The sequence below is a fragment of the Zea mays genome, chromosome 2 (assembly GCF_902167145.1).
Source record: "Zea mays cultivar B73 chromosome 2, Zm-B73-REFERENCE-NAM-5.0, whole genome shotgun sequence".
Classification (NCBI taxonomy): Eukaryota; Viridiplantae; Streptophyta; class Magnoliopsida; order Poales; family Poaceae; genus Zea; species Zea mays.
The window spans coordinates 231,381,725-231,396,880 of NC_050097.1; the positions used below are offsets into that span (position 1 = coordinate 231,381,725).

At 45.9% G+C, this 15,156-nt stretch overlaps 3 protein-coding genes and 1 long non-coding RNA gene across 6 annotated transcripts; 3 read left to right on the forward strand and 1 right to left on the reverse strand.

Moving 5' to 3' along the window:
• The first annotated feature begins 995 nt into the window (after positions 1 to 995).
• On the forward strand, positions 996 to 1,624 carry LOC100274646 (uncharacterized). The gene is made up of 2 exons (XM_008672558.4): positions 996 to 1,197; positions 1,324 to 1,624. The coding sequence occupies exons 1-2, from the start codon at positions 1,101 to 1,103 to the stop codon at positions 1,494 to 1,496; spliced, it is 270 nt and encodes an 89-aa protein (XP_008670780.1). The 5' UTR covers positions 996 to 1,100; the 3' UTR covers positions 1,497 to 1,624.
• Positions 1,625 to 3,867: 2,243 nt separating this feature from the next.
• LOC100383277 (uncharacterized) lies at positions 3,868 to 8,227 on the forward strand. Of its 2 annotated transcripts, none has more exons than XM_008670173.4 (2): positions 3,868 to 4,251; positions 6,200 to 8,227. In XM_008670173.4, exons 1-2 carry the CDS (start codon positions 4,038 to 4,040, stop codon positions 7,855 to 7,857), a joined length of 1,872 nt encoding a protein of 623 aa, XP_008668395.1. In that variant the 5' UTR covers positions 3,868 to 4,037; the 3' UTR covers positions 7,858 to 8,227. The 2 variants fall into 2 exon arrangements, with proteins under 2 accessions (XP_008668395.1, NP_001348913.1); NM_001361984.1 differs by having other exon boundaries at positions 3,878 to 4,251; positions 6,267 to 8,172.
• A 626-nt stretch (positions 8,228 to 8,853) lies between these two features.
• LOC542285 (14-3-3-like protein) lies at positions 8,854 to 11,904 on the reverse strand. 2 transcript variants are annotated; one of them, NM_001397126.1, is made up of 5 exons: positions 11,297 to 11,800; positions 10,353 to 10,431; positions 10,137 to 10,259; positions 9,374 to 9,490; positions 8,854 to 9,291 (listed from the first exon to the last, which is right to left on the reverse strand). In NM_001397126.1, the coding sequence occupies exons 1-5, from the start codon at positions 11,713 to 11,715 to the stop codon at positions 9,229 to 9,231; spliced, it is 801 nt and encodes a 266-aa protein (NP_001384055.1). In that variant the 5' UTR covers positions 11,716 to 11,800; the 3' UTR covers positions 8,854 to 9,228. The 2 variants fall into 2 exon arrangements, with proteins under 2 accessions (NP_001384055.1, XP_020404254.1); XM_020548665.3 differs by lacking the exons at positions 8,854 to 9,291; positions 9,374 to 9,490 and adding an exon at positions 9,508 to 9,637 and having other exon boundaries at positions 11,297 to 11,904.
• Positions 11,040 to 13,998, forward strand: LOC103648050 (uncharacterized). Its single transcript, XR_563205.2, has 2 exons — positions 11,040 to 11,188; positions 13,655 to 13,998. It is a non-coding gene; the product is annotated as an uncharacterized lncRNA (long non-coding RNA).
• The last annotated feature ends 1,158 nt before the right edge of the window (positions 13,999 to 15,156 follow it).

Here is a 15,156-nt window from a genome sequence, read left to right on the forward strand (position 1 = left end):
ATACCTGTGCTTACCGCGATCTATTTTATCCCTTGCCACCAAATTAGCCCTTATGTATTTTTGTATGCAAAGATTAAAGTCTAATATCTTCTCATTAGATTGCAAAATAATTAGCAGTGGACGAGAAAAACCATTGCAAATAATATGTTTGTTGCCTTTGTCACTAGTACACAAAAACTCTATAGTGACGGTTGTGAACTTATTTTCACTAGCGTTTCTTAGAACCGTCGGTGTTAGAGGCTTGTAGAAATCATCATTTTTACAGGCGAACAACTGAGGACCGCAAGTGAAAATCGATTTACACTGACGGTTAGAGTTAAGAAAATCGTCAGTGGAAATCGATTTTTACTTACATTCGACATAATAAAACCCCAGGGAAAATTATTTTCAAAAACATTAAAGGGTTTTAAAAACAGGAAAAAGTTCGTAGACAAAGATTAAAGTCTAATATCTCCGTCAAAGTCACAAGTCACGGCACTTTTCGCGTAAAATTCGCGCGCTGCGCGGTTGTTAGAAATCGAACCCCGAACTTTTCGCGTAAAATTCGTGCGCTACACGGTTGTTAGGAATCGACCCCCCCCAACCTCACCCTCGCGTGTACCCTCCGCTACCACTCTGCTTATGACATGCTTTGTGCCTAGTTGTGTTGATAGTTTTGTTGTCTATATATTACAAACAACTGAGTGTAAATTGCTTGTTTGAGACCGGAAACGAATTTAAATAAAAACGTTGTCAATTACAAAGTTGAATAACTTTTGAAGCTGTACCGCTTTCATTTTGACACTTTTTTCGAGGTCCTTTTTCTACCAGTGTGTAACGAACGTCATCGTATATCGTATCATATCAACAACAATATATGCCATTGCAATATCTATTTCTATAACTATATCACTATGTAAAATCTCTGTATCTCTTTCTATATCTACAGCTAGATCTTCTGGCACAAACCAGATGCGCTAGAGATATGGACTCGTCTTCTATATAAAACAAGGGAGACCGTGGACGAAGATCCGAACAAACAAAGCATTTATATAACCGCTCTTGGATCACTAGCTAGCTCTCGCTCGTCGCAACAAGCGAAGAGCTTGGTCGTTTTGGTTATGGCGGTGATGAAGAGCAGGACGGTCATCGTCGCCGCCGTTCTGTTGGCGGTTGTCATTCTGTCCTCGCTGTGTCCATGCTACGAAGCCGGCGGCTGTACGTAGGCGCGCCTTCGATCGATCTCCACTCTTCTAATTATATATATACCGGCGATAATTATATATCTGATAATTAACCATGCCGATCTCTCTCGCTCGCTTGGACGACGATGTGTGTGTGCAGGTATCGGGAAGCCGCCCAAGACGCCGGCGCCGAAAAGGCCCTGCTTCTCGCCCTACTCCGAGGACCACTGTGACCGCCAGAACTGCCGCTTCGTCTGCATGTCGCACGGTTACAGTGACGGTGGCTGGTGTGACGAGAGGGAGGTGCGCAAAATGTGCTGCTGCTACCATTAGTTAGAATAATAACAATAGCAGCGTGTAGTGTTGTGTGCTGGTGCATGTATATGGATCATCCATCTCTCTGTCTGTCTGCCTGCCTGTGTGGTGCAAGTTCTGAAATAAAAGAATCTGTTTTGTTTCGATCTGCTAGTAGCGCTGTATGCTCTATGTCCAGTAGACAGTAGTGTATCTGTATTGAGACGCGGCGGTGTGTATGCTTTCTCCTACAGGATTAGGTGGTCACGACACGAGATGTCCAGAAGCAAACACGCTCGCTCTCGGTCATTTATATATATATCATATTAAAAAAAAGGTAACAATTGCTATGTAAGCAGTTCTTCTTTGCAAGCGCAAGCAAACTATCTGATCTATTAGATCATGATCCAACCATAAGTCACATTTAACACTTAAATCATTCTACCATCAGCTTAATATTCTTTATAAAAAAACTCCTAATAAACTATGATTGTATATTTGTATCTGTGATTGGATCATAATTTAATAAATCAGATAATTTGCTTGCACGCTTACAAAGAATGACTGCTTGCATAGCAATAGTTGCCATTAAAAAAACTCATGAGAGATATACCTCGGGCGCCGCGCGCCGTGCCGAGTAGATCAGTGGATCGGGCAGGGCTGGCGACATCTTTATCCATACAGGTTGGCGGTGACGGTTCTGCCCTCAGGTGACGCCGGCTATTCAGGGGATATTTTGGCGGCCAGTGGACAGAAGGAAGGGTTAGTCTAGACTCTTTGACTTCTGGTCCTGGCGGCTCGGCCCTTGCTTCGTAGATGAGCTTATCCGACAGATGGGCTATTATGTTTCTATAAAACTAATACTTATATCTAAGGCACCAAAATAATATGCTAAAAACTCCTATATCATAATGATATTCTTATAAGCGGAAGCTATATATACCTTTAATATTTTAGAAGGAATACAAGGAAAAAAAGGCAAATTATATTCTTATAAGTGGAAGCTACATATTAAAAAAATGTACCAGTATCTTTTTGGATGGAGTATGCTACTAGCGCAGCTGTGCTTGCCGTGACGAGAGATATGGGAGCATGTGCATATACGATAGTACCTCCGTTTACAAATATATGACATCGTTGAATTTTTATTTTTTTTTAAAAAATTTAACCACTCGTCTTATTCAAAATATTTATTAAAAATATAAAATTTTAAGTTAAGCACAAACTACCTTAAGTGATAAAAAAATCTCAAAAAATAAATGATAACTCATTATTAGAGAGGGAAATAATTGAAAAAGACCCATCCTAAATGGAGTCCTTAATGAGGACGTAGGTTCTTTCGAGACGAACCTCAGAAAATAAATTGCCTGTGTTCTTTGTGTTGATTTTTTATTGTGATTTGTTTCTTCCTTCCCCTATCTCTAGTTCTCTTACTTGCGCTTGATCCTATACCATTTAAGTTGTTTTTAAAGTAATTCCACAATCATTTGAGCAACTCTAGCATGAAGAACAACTCCCGTCCCCTTCCGATTGATTTAGGGCGTGTTCGGCAGGCTGCAAGCCGACACTGTTGCAGCTGTTTGGACTGCTGCAGCTGCAATCCATAGAGAGAAAAATACTGTAGAAGCCGCAGCCGCAGCCGGATTGCAGCCGCAGCAAGCCGCAGCGAACAAGCTGTTAATTCTCGTTCTAACACCTAACCGGGGTTTGAGTTTATGTTTAAGATTATAAATTTTATCTATTCAAGTCCCCTCTATACGACTTTTAATAGTAAGGACGTAAGACCAATGTACAAGAAGTAAACCACTTTCAGGTGCGCGCTAGTGGGACATGTGGCATGAAATGACACCGTGCATCGAGTCATTGAAAGGCAAGTTGATCGTTGATTCTCGATCGGGCAGAGGAGAACAAAAATGGTGATGCATGTGGACAGCTCGAGAGAGCAGTTTTGTTCCCACATTAAGATAAAAATTAAAATGCGAAGTTATTAAGAAAAAAGTTGAATAAAAGCAATTTCTTTCATAAACAGATAAAATTATCACTTATATATATATATATATTCCAATTTCTAAAAAGGAGTATTGTTGGGTGTGCAGTGCGCTGCCAAGTGCCACCGGCCGTTGTACTCGGCAGTCCCCCACTGGCCACTACCCAGCGCTTGACGTTGACGACAGCTTCTTCCCTGCGAAGCGAAGGAAACCGACGGTGCACCGTTGGATCGGAGGATCCAGTTTCTGGTCCACCGGCCCCACCTGGCGCTCTCCCTCGCCTCCAGGGACCCACCCTTCGCCTCCGCGGGAGATATTTTCGCCAGCCCCGCGTGGCAGGTCTCGTAAATAACCCGCAACCACGCCCCTTTTCTCCGGCTTGTTCCGCGCCAATAAAAGCCAGGCGCACAAATATCTCCCCGCCCTCCTACTTGCAGAATCTCCATTTCCCCCCGCACCAAACCAGCCAAACCACTGGCGCACGCCGAGGAGAGAGAAAGGGGGTGTGCGGGGCGGCGACCGGCCTCCGACGACGCGGGGCGTCGCGGCGTCGTGGCGGTGAAGCGGATGAGGCTGTGGGAGGAGGAGGACGATGACGAGGACGAGGAGGGGATGGAAGTGGACGGGGAGGCGGAAGATGAGCCGGGGTGGCCGTGTGGGGCGCCGGAGGCGGGGCCCGGCGAAACGAGGCCGGCAGCGATCCTCGTGGCGGACGCGGCGGAGGTCGACTTCCCCGTCATCTACGTCAACGCCGCCTTCGAGGCCGCCACGGGGTACCGCGCGCACGAGGTGCTCGGGCGGAACTGGTCAGTGACCTCGGCCTCCGCTCTGTTTTTCTGTGCTTGGGGATTGGCAATCCGGGATGCTGTGGAATGCCGCTCGCTCGGCGCCTCGTTCGGGAGCGGGAGCTGGAACCTCGAGTCGCCGCTGCTCGTTGCGGCAGGATTTTTAGCGTTTTCTTTCCTTTTATTTAAACCGTGGTACGGTGTCCGTTCCGTGCAGTCATCTCTAGATTTCAGGATCCGCATAGTAAAGCTACATCCCATCGCACGTTCGCATTAGGTTCTCAATCTTCTGACCAAATGGCGTGCGTGTTCACGATGCTTGCGGGCAAAAGCCAGAAATAAGCAGAGCGGGTGCTTGCTTTCTTGCTACGGATTCTAGTATGCGGTCGTGGCTTTTGATTGGACGGTTCTGTGAGCCACGGATTTTGTGATGCTTTAGTCAAAGCATGGCCTCCCGTACCATAATATTTTTAGACTGCGGGTATCAATTTGAGTGATTCTTAGGTGTCGATCTGGTGCGCAGCCTGCCTTTGAGCAGCGGTCAATGGTGCCAGTAGTGAAATCATTCGACGGACCACTGCCCATGCTGTTATAAGAGTAATCGCACGGGCGACATGATTTGGTAAAGTTAACAAAAATATTTATTGTGCATATGCACAAAAAAAAACGCATAGACAGGGTCTCCTGAGATAAGATTTAGTTTTGGTTTGTTCATGTTGTAGGTAAATTTATTGAATGAGAATTGTAAGTAATAGGTTTGGATCACGAGTAGCATTGCCAGCGAAAGTGCCTCTAGTCTAATGGTTAAGCCTTATGAGTAGCATCTTCAGGTCCTAGTTTCGATCTCCCTCGAGACGAATTTTGGGCTTGGTTAAAAAATTCCCTCCATGTGACCCGCTCTCTCTTAGAGATCGATATCCTGCGCGCCACCTTCTGTCTAGGCCATTGTAGAGTGGACAATTTATCAGCTCGTTAGTGATGGGGCCATCCCTGTCACCTTGTGCCTCGCTCTCTCTCGGAGATCGATATCCTGCGCGTCACCCTCTGGCTAGGCCGTTATAGAGTGGACGGTTGATCGGCCCGTTAGTGATGAGGCCAAGGTTCGAGGTTTTTCTCGGCTGGGACTATGTTTTGGTCTCTTAATATAATACCGGTAGAACGGTCTCTCCTCACCCCCAATTTTTTACGCAGTAGCATTGCTTGGCATGTTGATGATTACCTATGAGATATTTTGCTTGATACTTAATGATGCACTTCTATAGATATTTTGCTTGATACTTAGGTTGCACTTCTAAAGTTGTCCACTTGCACATAGAGAAAGGAATTATTCAAGAATAATACCTAGAATTTATGGGTGTACCAAAAAATATTTGCTGGCCATGACAAACTGGGTGAGCACCCGAGCTGGTGGTTGACTAGAACTCGAAGACTGGTGGTAAAATTCTGTTCTCTGAAATTGGATGTTAGTGAAAGATTAGGAAATCATCGGCAGTTTACTTCATATCATTATGCTGAGTAGAAGCTAGGTGATCATTGGATCCAGTATATGAAGTTTGTAGGCATTAGAGCAAGTATAATAGCAGGCTACGAGAAGTCTAAATGCTGAGTTGGAGGAGAGAGAAGAGGATAATCTGGCTGTAAACTTACAGCCAGCTGAAACATAAGAGAACCAAAAAGCTTGTGAGAGAGATAAGTAGGCCAAACATTTTAATAATGAAGAGCCAACTATTATACAAACGGGCTAAAAGGTCAGTCCTTGCAGCAGCCAGCAACCGGCTACATTATTAGCCTTGTTCTTAGATGTATCTAAGAATTTCAGTAACAGTTGTGCCAGAGTAGCAGCATGGTCAGGCTAGTCGATCCAAATAATTCTATACTATAACGTCTCGTAGCAGTTATTTTCTGAAGGCTTTCTTGCTTGGTATGCTTTCTTGCTTGTGCCAACTTTAAGATTGCTTAACACTGACAGATATGACAGAGGGCCTATGCCTATCGAAGCATCTCACAAACTGCGTCCACTCAAACTTGTCTTTCAGCCGATTCCTACAATTCCGGGATCCACATGCCCAAAGGCGACACCCCCTCGTTGATCCCATGGTCGTTTCAGAGATTCGGCGATGTCTCAGCGAGGGGATCGAATTCCAAGGCGAGCTGCTGAATTTCCGGAAGGACGGTGCTCCACTTCACAACAGATTAAGGCTCGTTCCTATGCACGGCGATGATGGCTATGTGACGCATGTTATCGGAATCCAGCTATTCTCTGAGGCGAACATCGATCTCAGCAGCGTATCTTATCCGGTGTACAAGCAAAAGTCCAGCAGCAGGCCCAGCATTCAAGATCTGAACTCATCTCCCCACGAGCACGCTCCGAAAATCCAGAGCGCAGACCACTGCGGCATGCTTCAGTTGTCAGACGAAGTTCTCGCACACAACATCCTATCCCGCCTGTCCCCAAGAGACGTTGCGTCCATCGGATCGGTGTGCACCAGAATGCATGAGCTGACCAAGAACGATCACCTGAGGAAGATGGTCTGCCAGAACGCGTGGGGAAGGGACGTCACCGTGAGGCTGGAGATGAGCACCAAGATGGTAGGATGGGGCCGTCTTGCGAGAGAGCTAACAACTCTCGAGGCCGCCTCATGGCGGAAGTTCACGGTCGGAGGGCGTGTCGAGCCTTCCCGGTGCAACTTCAGTGCCTGCGCTGTTGGCAACCGGCTTGTCCTGTTCGGAGGGGAAGGCGTGAACATGCAGCCTATGGACGACACGTTCGTGCTCAACCTGGAGGCCGCAACGCCGGAGTGGCGGCGCGTCAAGGTTTCTGCCTCCCCGCCCGGCCGGTGGGGGCACACTCTGTCGTGGCTGAACGGGTCGTGGCTGGTAGTGTTCGGAGGCTGCGGGCAGCAAGGTCTGCTCAACGACGTCTTCGTCCTCGACCTCGACGCCCAGCAGCCGACGTGGAGGGAGGTCGCGAGCGAGGGCCCTCCGCTGCCGCGGTCCTGGCACAGCTCATGTACCCTGGACGGCTCGAAGCTCGTGGTCTCAGGTGGCTGCGCCGAGTCTGGTGTCCTCCTCAGCGACACCTTCCTCCTCGACCTCACCAAGGAGAAGCCTGCGTGGAGGGAGATCCCTACGTCCTGGTCGCCCCCGTCCCGCCTCGGCCACACCACGTCCGTCTACGGCGCGACCAAGCTGTTCATGTTCGGTGGGCTGGCGAAGAGCGGCTCGCTCCGGCTGCGCTCCAGCGACGCCTACACGGTGGACGTCAGCGAGGACAGCCCGCAGTGGAGGCAGTTGGCCACGACGACCGGGTTCCCAAACGTCAGTCCGCCGCCGAGGCTCGACCACGTCGCGGTGAGCCTGCCCTGTGGACGGATCATCATATTCGGGGGCTCCATCGCGGGGCTCCACTCCCCCGCGCAGCTGTTCCTGATCGATCCCGCGGAGGAGAAGCCGATCTGGAGGATCCTGAACGTGCCTGGGCAGCCCCCCAAGTTCGCATGGGGGCACAGCACCTGCGTGGTCGGCGGTACCAGGGTCCTGGTTCTCGGAGGCCACACTGGCGAGGAATGGATACTGAACGAGCTGCATGAGCTCTGCCTGGCAAGCAGGCCCGACGAGGACGGCTGATGACTTCTTTTCGTTGCACTTGCACACATATGGTTCGTTCGTCTCTCTCTGTTTTACGTCCTATATATGCGCGCTATGTCTTGTTTGTGTATCATCTACTTTCAGTCTGTTGCTGCGTCGTGTCGGTCCGTCGGTATGAGAAAAAAAAAAGCGGAAATTGATTTTTTAAAAATTAGTCTGGATGAGTTTAGTCTATTTTATTGTCATTGGAGAAGTTCTCTTTCATCGGTCTAGGATAAGATTCTATGGTCTATATGTATGTATATTTTCATGTCTCAGAAAACACAAAAAAATTATTGAAGGTCCAATGTCTTGTACTCGTATTTTTGTCTCACGTTTCAAATCTGTGTATTATGATCTTTTGGATGTTTCTTTTTTTATGTGACGTTTGATTGAAAAGCTACGAAAGACCCATGGTCAATATCACTCCCTTCGTTGTTGCGTTTGCGTTTTAAATTGGTTTAAAACTAAGTTCATGAAATATGTCACCGATATATACCGAACTGAGAACCTATGAGCTATAGGACTAGCTACTAAAGTTAATTTAAATTAACTAAAATTAGCTAGTGTAATTAACTGACAGCTAGTTTAACTGGCTAACTAGTTTAAAATTTATGTAAAAAATAGCTTGTCTATAGCTTTTCTATTTGGATACAGGACAACCAATTTAAACTCTTTTAGCTTTAGCTAGTTAATGATTAGCCCTCGTATCCAAATAGACCCTAAATAAGTGCGTCATCAACTGCAATACTAAATAATTGCACCATCAGCTACAATTCTAAACAAGTGTAGTACGTACCTACCATAGCACAAAACTAAAACAACAGCCTGTTTATACTCTCCATGATAGATGGTCTCGTCGCTTTGAATGAGCTTTTTGAAAGATGGTATCATCACCATATAGCAGTGTTGAAAAATAAATGTGGTCTGCGTCATCGTGATAGACTTAAAAGACGACGCAAATTAAGAATATTCTGAGACATCAAGCCAAATAGCTTTGCGCATAACAGAATATCAGTCCACTAGGCAGCAGGCCTGTCAAAGTCAAATACACCGTAGGTCATTCTAACAACGCTGCACCCACAAGGGCAGGCAGGTCTTCTTCCTGGTGGCCGGCTCGGAGCACGAAAACCAGCATCCGGCCACCATTTATCGACATAGAAACCGAAACAAAGCATGCGGTATAACATCTAGAATGCTTAATTAAAACAGCAGCAATGGCAGCTTCATCGCATACACCGGCGCGACGACGACAACAACAGCAACAACACAAGGTATACTAGAAGATAATCTATCAGAATCGAGGACGGCGGTTCTGGTTCTGGTCACTCCTCAACATCAGCAGCAGCAGGTCGTGAGACTGAATCCATCTTACTGACCCTCCGCGGATTCTTTCGGGGCAGCAGCATCCTTGATCTCGTCGCCGCCATCCTCCTGGCGAGGAAAACGCAGAACAATGGTCGTCAGATGAGAGCCATGGCAAGTGATACGCAGAGGGGGCCGAGAAGGAACTCACGTTGGTGTCGGAAGTCCATAGGGTCAAGTTGTCGCGCAGGAGCTGCATGATCAGAGTGCTGTCCTTGTAGGACTCCTCTCCCAGGCTGTCTAGCTCAGAGATCGCCTCATCGAAGGCCTGCAACAAAGATTAAATTTACTTCAAGCCAACTGCATCCAATATAAAGCCCAAGATGCTTAAATTGATGGGGAACGTCAAGAGTACTTCGTTGCATAGGGAATGCATCTGTCATCTCAAGTACTGTATGAAGACCGTCATGTCCAACTTCATGGATTGCAGACAAGTTAGACAGTGCAACCATCATACAAGGGAAATTGAGAATTCTCTAGGTGACTTGTAATCATTAGGTTGTAGCTTGTCAATGTTCAATATGTAGTAGAACATGTATGCAAGAAGACGTGACAGATTGAGTGAAAATAAACAACAGCCTCCGTGGGTGGTAGCAAAAGAAGCATTTTGTTAGCACCCAGAGTAATTAGATCCATCACTTACACAGTGCCTAATGTAAGAAAAAATTGTTTCAGTGAATAGGCATGCAGACGGAGGCAAGTGAACTATTTCCTTTGCACCATCTTTTTTTAATTGAATCAACCAAACCCCTACATAAGCTGATGGAGACAGGAGCTGTTTATGCACACTCAATCCGTTGCCCAGAAGCTACACACAATCTAGGAGACATCATGTCTCAAAATTAAAACAAATCACAAAGGGTCTCAAAATGAAAGCAAGTCACAAAGGGGGGATAGAAGGAGAAGAAGCAAACCTGTTTTGCAAGGTTGCAGGCGCGATCAGGGGAGTTCAGGATCTCGTAGTAGAACACTGAGAAGTTGAGAGCGAGGCCAAGCCTGATGGGGTGGGTTGGAGCCAGATCTGCAAGAGCAATGTCCTACAAACCCCCCAAAAAAACCCAGAAACTATGAATCACAATTAATAAGATATGTACACCTTCATCCTATCAACATGTACACCATGGTCCAACCTGAGCAGCTTTGTAGGCATTCATGGTGCTCTCCGCAGCATCCTTCCTCTCTGCACCAGACTTGAACTCAGCAAGGTACCTGCCAAATCATCATGTGGAGAAATCAGATAACAAGATATACGTGCTGTAGGGTAGGGGGTAAAAAAACCATGAAACAATTTCACATCTTTCAACCATGCATTACAGGAGACAGCACAGCATCGTGCATCATACAGGCAAATTCATAGATAAACAACTTCAACGTGCAACATAAATAAAAGGACAACAACCTCACTAAAAAACGTCACAGCCTACACAACCCCTTTCCCCTTTTTATCTTTTGAACTTTCGGCCACAAATAACAAAAAATTCAAACAAAAAGACCACACATTAAATTTAGACACAATTGATAATAAGAACTCATGCCATCTCCAACCATTTCCCCTATACATCTCCCCTTATCTGTATTTTTTAATATATTTTACTACACTAAACTCCCTTATTCTCCCACTATGTTTTGTCTCCAACCATTCCACCTATACACTACAATCCAGCTTCCTCTATACACTACAGATTAACATTTATTTATCTTTTTTCTTTGAATTAGAAGCAAACAATATTTATAATACCATAATACACATTATTATAATATCACGGGAGAGCATATCACTCCCCCTATATAGAGAAGATTCTTCTCCCTATACATACAGGGACCTTTTATAGAAAACCTTTTGAGTACTACGCACACTGTATACACGGTTGGAGGAGGTTTTTACAGGGAGCCTCATGCCCCTGCTACCATACAAAACATCTACGCACAGATCTCAAGTTAACTTCTCCAAAACACAATTCCCATGGTATGGACTCCTCCCTCCTTCGCCACTCCATAAATAGATCGCATAGTCTAGACTCTACATGCGGATACGCAGAATAAAAAGCGAGATCTGCTAGCGATAATGGTATACCTGTGGTAGTCACCCTTCATCTTGAGGTAGAAGACCTTGGACTCGGCGCCGCCGGCGGATGGGACGAGGTGGGAGTCGAGCAGGGCGAGGATGCCATCGCAGATGCGGGCGAGCTCGGTCTCGATCTTGGAGCGGTAGGCGCGGATGGAGGCGGCGTGCGCCTCGTTCCCGCGGCCCTCCTCCTTCTGCTCGATGGAGGAGATGATCCGCCACGAGGCCCTGCGGGCGCCGATGACGTTCTTGTAGGCGACGGACAGCAGGTTGCGCTCCTCCACGGATAGCTCCTCCCCTCCGCCGGCGCCGCCGGCGGAGCGCGCGACGCGCTCCATGAACTCGACCATCTCCTCGTACCGCTCCGCCTGCTCTGCCAGCTTGGCCATGTACACGCTCTCCTCCCGCGTCGGCTCCGACGGCGACATAGCTGCGAGCGGCGGTAGGGTGTGGTGGGACGGGACGGGTCGGCGGATCGGGGTCGCCGGCAGCACGGACGGTCGCACGGTTGTGGGTGGCGCAGAGGATCCTGTGGAGCGGAAGCGACGAGTTTGTGCGGAGGTGGGGGAGGCGATGGGTGGCCGGGTGGGGGCATTTGAGGAGGACGCGAACCCTGGGCAGCGGGTGCGGGGCCCGCATGTCAGTGGGATGACGTGGCGACCAAAGGAACGTGGCGCGCGCCGGGGAGTTCGGTGCGGGAGGGAGTATGTGTGGTCGGCGTTATGGCTGGGAGGCGGATGGACGGTGGAACACGTGAGGAGTTCTGGTTGGGTGGAAATGGTGTTTGCTGCGTGAACGAGGTGTGGGCGGGGAACGTGAGGCGGAGAGGCTTGAGCGGTCACAATCTGAGGATGTGATGGGAGGTGAAGCTTCCCCCATGCTTCTGCCATTTAAATTAGAACAGAATAATTTTAAAATATAATCTCATATACATCTGTAGTCTAACGATGTACGTAGTGTAGATATTGTTTCCGGTGTTTGTATTTTACGTTGAGAATGCTGATGTACTGTGAAGATCTATAAATATACAGCTTATTTTTAAATTAAGAGTTGGTTTGACTTCTCGAACCGATACTATAGGCAGTAAATCAGGGATCCCATCCCTCGTCTCCCCCACTTTCAAGGTTTTGTAGAGCACGAAGAGAAGGCATGTTCGTTGCCGAAGAAAGACACGATGAAGATCTAAGCATCTGGAGACGAGATATGTAGTATACCGCTAGATACATATAGGGAGAGAGCACGCAAACGAAGAGAGAAGCCCAGCCGGAGCAACTCCAAACCAAGAGGCACCCACACCCGGCATTAGTCTGAGAAGGGCGAGAGAATGCGAGTGCCTTCCCAACCCTAGACCCATCGAGGAGACACAACACCACCACCAACTATGTAGCATATGCCGACTGTTGTCACGCTACTGTGATATCCTGGCCCCTGGGATGGTAATATCCTAGACCAAGGCTTAATAGAATTAATAGAGTACTCATACAAACAAGGTGCATCTTCTTTTTCGGAAGCCTATCTCGAAAGAACCTCCAAGTTAGGCGTGCTTGACTTGAAGCAATTTGGGATGGCTGACCGATCGGGAAGTTTTCTTGGATGCGCATGAGTGAGGACAAATTAAAGTGCGCACAAAAGACTCGTGTTGATCTCTGGGGACGATATATGATCATAGAGAGCTGTTAGGAGTAAGTACCGCTGGTCCAGAGATTAGACAGGGTGTTACAAGTGGTATCAGAGCCGGCCCTCGCGGTTTCACGGGCGTGTGTGGGTTAGGGGTTCGGGTATATAGCGCATGGAGCATGTGGGCTCGGAGTGGTCACATGACATGGCATATGACGACACTAGACACACCTACGTGGCTAAGAGGGGAGGTTCCTGGATTGGGGTTGACCGACGAGGACGTCGGTCTTCTGAGGGGGTGGATTGTGTTGTCCTGGCCCCTAGGATGGTGATATCCTGACCTAAGGCTTAATAGAATTAATAGAGTATCCACACAAACAAGGTGCATCTTCTTTTTCGGAAGCTTATCTCGAAATAACCTCTAAGTTAAGCATGCTTGGTCTCTGGGGACGATATATGATCCTAAAGAGCTGCCAGAAGTAAGAACCGCTGATCCAGGGATTGAACGATACATGTGAGATTATTGGAATCGACTCTATTTATATCCAAGTTCATGATGGCAGTATTAAGAAACTTATCGATGTCTGTTTTGTTCTAAAATTGAAGAGAAATCTTATTTCTTTGAGCACTTTAAAGCAATGGGATTCAATTTTGCTGCTATTGATGGTGTTCTTAAGGTTTCTCGTGACAGTCGTATTATATTGAAGGGCAACCGTTTGAATAATCTTTATTACTTGCAATGTTCAACAGTTGATGCTGAAGCTGTTTCTATTGCGTTCCAGAAGAGAGGTTATTTTGATGATACAAAGTCGTGCTCCAGTTCCAAGTCTAATGATTCCTTAGAGTTGGTTGACATTCAAATTTAGGATCCTAGTGGTGTTTGGGAAACAGTTCTATGGATTTAGAGTCAAGGGGAGATTTGTTGTAATATGCCTCTAATTCCTTTTATATATTTGGAATATGCCTTGTAATATGCTTTTCTGTACGCCTATAAATATAAGTCCTCTCTGTAACTTGTATTCTGCGGTTGATAATGGATTTGTTTCCTCGTGGTTGATTGCTCCTTCATATTGGAGGAGATTTTTCCACGTAAATCTTTGTGTCTATTTTATTTCCTAACAGTACGAATAGACCAAGTTACATAATATGAGGGTGCAAGGGAAATGGAAAGCAAAAACATCATTGCACCTTTTTATTTTCTAGAAGTACACTAATCCAAATTCATATATAAGAAGCATCATATAGAGATAATATTTGAAACAATATAAAGGCTAGCAAGGGAACAATACTATTTTATTCTAAAGAAAATGTTGTCATGTAGTCATGTCTAAATAAAGTGAGTATTTATGCCTTATAAACTCATGATGAAACTCTTAAACAACAACACTTAAATGTATATGAACTGAGATTACACCATACTTTCCTTATCTGATTTCCATTTCGAGGACTACACCACACCAAATTGAGACAGAGCCAAGAACATGTAAAATACATAAAAAAAGAAAGTATTTAGAGACAATCCACTCGTCCCCATGTAGCTTTAAAGGGCAAGCTATTTCCTGCGTAAAGCAGCACTATGCACAATAATCCAAGATCGATAATAGTACAACCATAAATCAAATGTATTTAGTGATGGTTGTCTGGCACAAAGAAAATAAGTTGTAACCCACTATTTACTAAAAAAACTGGGACGCCCCAGAACTGTTTCTGCATTAAGCTCACCCAGAACTTACTCTATAAGCAGCTAGGAAATGAGAATTAAACTTTAGAGACCTGAAAAAATAGAATTATATTTTAGAAATAACATGTGCAACGATATATTTTTTATAAAGGGACCCTTTATTAGGGATAATACTTCAAAAAATGTTTTAGAGCCGCGTTGTACCAAGCTCAACAAAAATTATACTTTAGAGACAACACTTCAAATACCACAATTTTATGAAGGCATCCTTTAGAAATAATGCTTGAAACAATAGACAAGCAAGTAAGAAAAATGACCATTTTTATATTCGAAGGAGGAATTACTTATATATATATATATCTAAATGAAGTGAACATGTATGTTTGGATGATGGAGAGTAATTGTTAGGGATGAAAGTAGGATGGGAAAATCTCGTACCGACCGTTATCGTATAACCGATTTTGTTAGTTTTGTCCTGATCATTTTCGAACCCGTCTAAAAAACGAAAACGGAATGAAAACGAGATATACCAAACGGTAAATGGAAACGGAAACGGTAGGGTTGTTTTCCC

Bases quoted from the DNA above. Each gene is read 5' to 3' on its own strand.
- LOC100274646 (XM_008672558.4), top strand. From the start codon at position 1,101: ATGGCGGTGATGAAGAGCAGGACGGTCATCGTCGCCGCCGTTCTGTTG. The intron at 1,198-1,323 runs GTACGTAGGCGC...GTGTGTGTGCAG, and splicing joins ATGCTACGAAGCCGGCGGCT to GTATCGGGAAGCCGCCCAAG.
- LOC100383277 (XM_008670173.4), top strand. From the start codon at position 4,038: ATGACGAGGACGAGGAGGGGATGGAAGTGGACGGGGAGGCGGAAGATG. The intron at 4,252-6,199 runs GTCAGTGACCTC...TAACACTGACAG, and splicing joins GAGGTGCTCGGGCGGAACTG to ATATGACAGAGGGCCTATGC.
- LOC542285 (NM_001397126.1), bottom strand. From the start codon at position 11,715: ATGTCGCCGTCGGAGCCGACGCGGGAGGAGAGCGTGTACATGGCCAAG. The intron at 10,432-11,296 runs GTATACCATTAT...ATGATTTGGCAG, and splicing joins ATGAAGGGTGACTACCACAG to GTACCTTGCTGAGTTCAAGT. The intron at 9,491-10,136 runs GTTTGCTTCTTC...TCTTTGTTGCAG, and splicing joins CCTGCAACCTTGCAAAACAG to GCCTTCGATGAGGCGATCTC.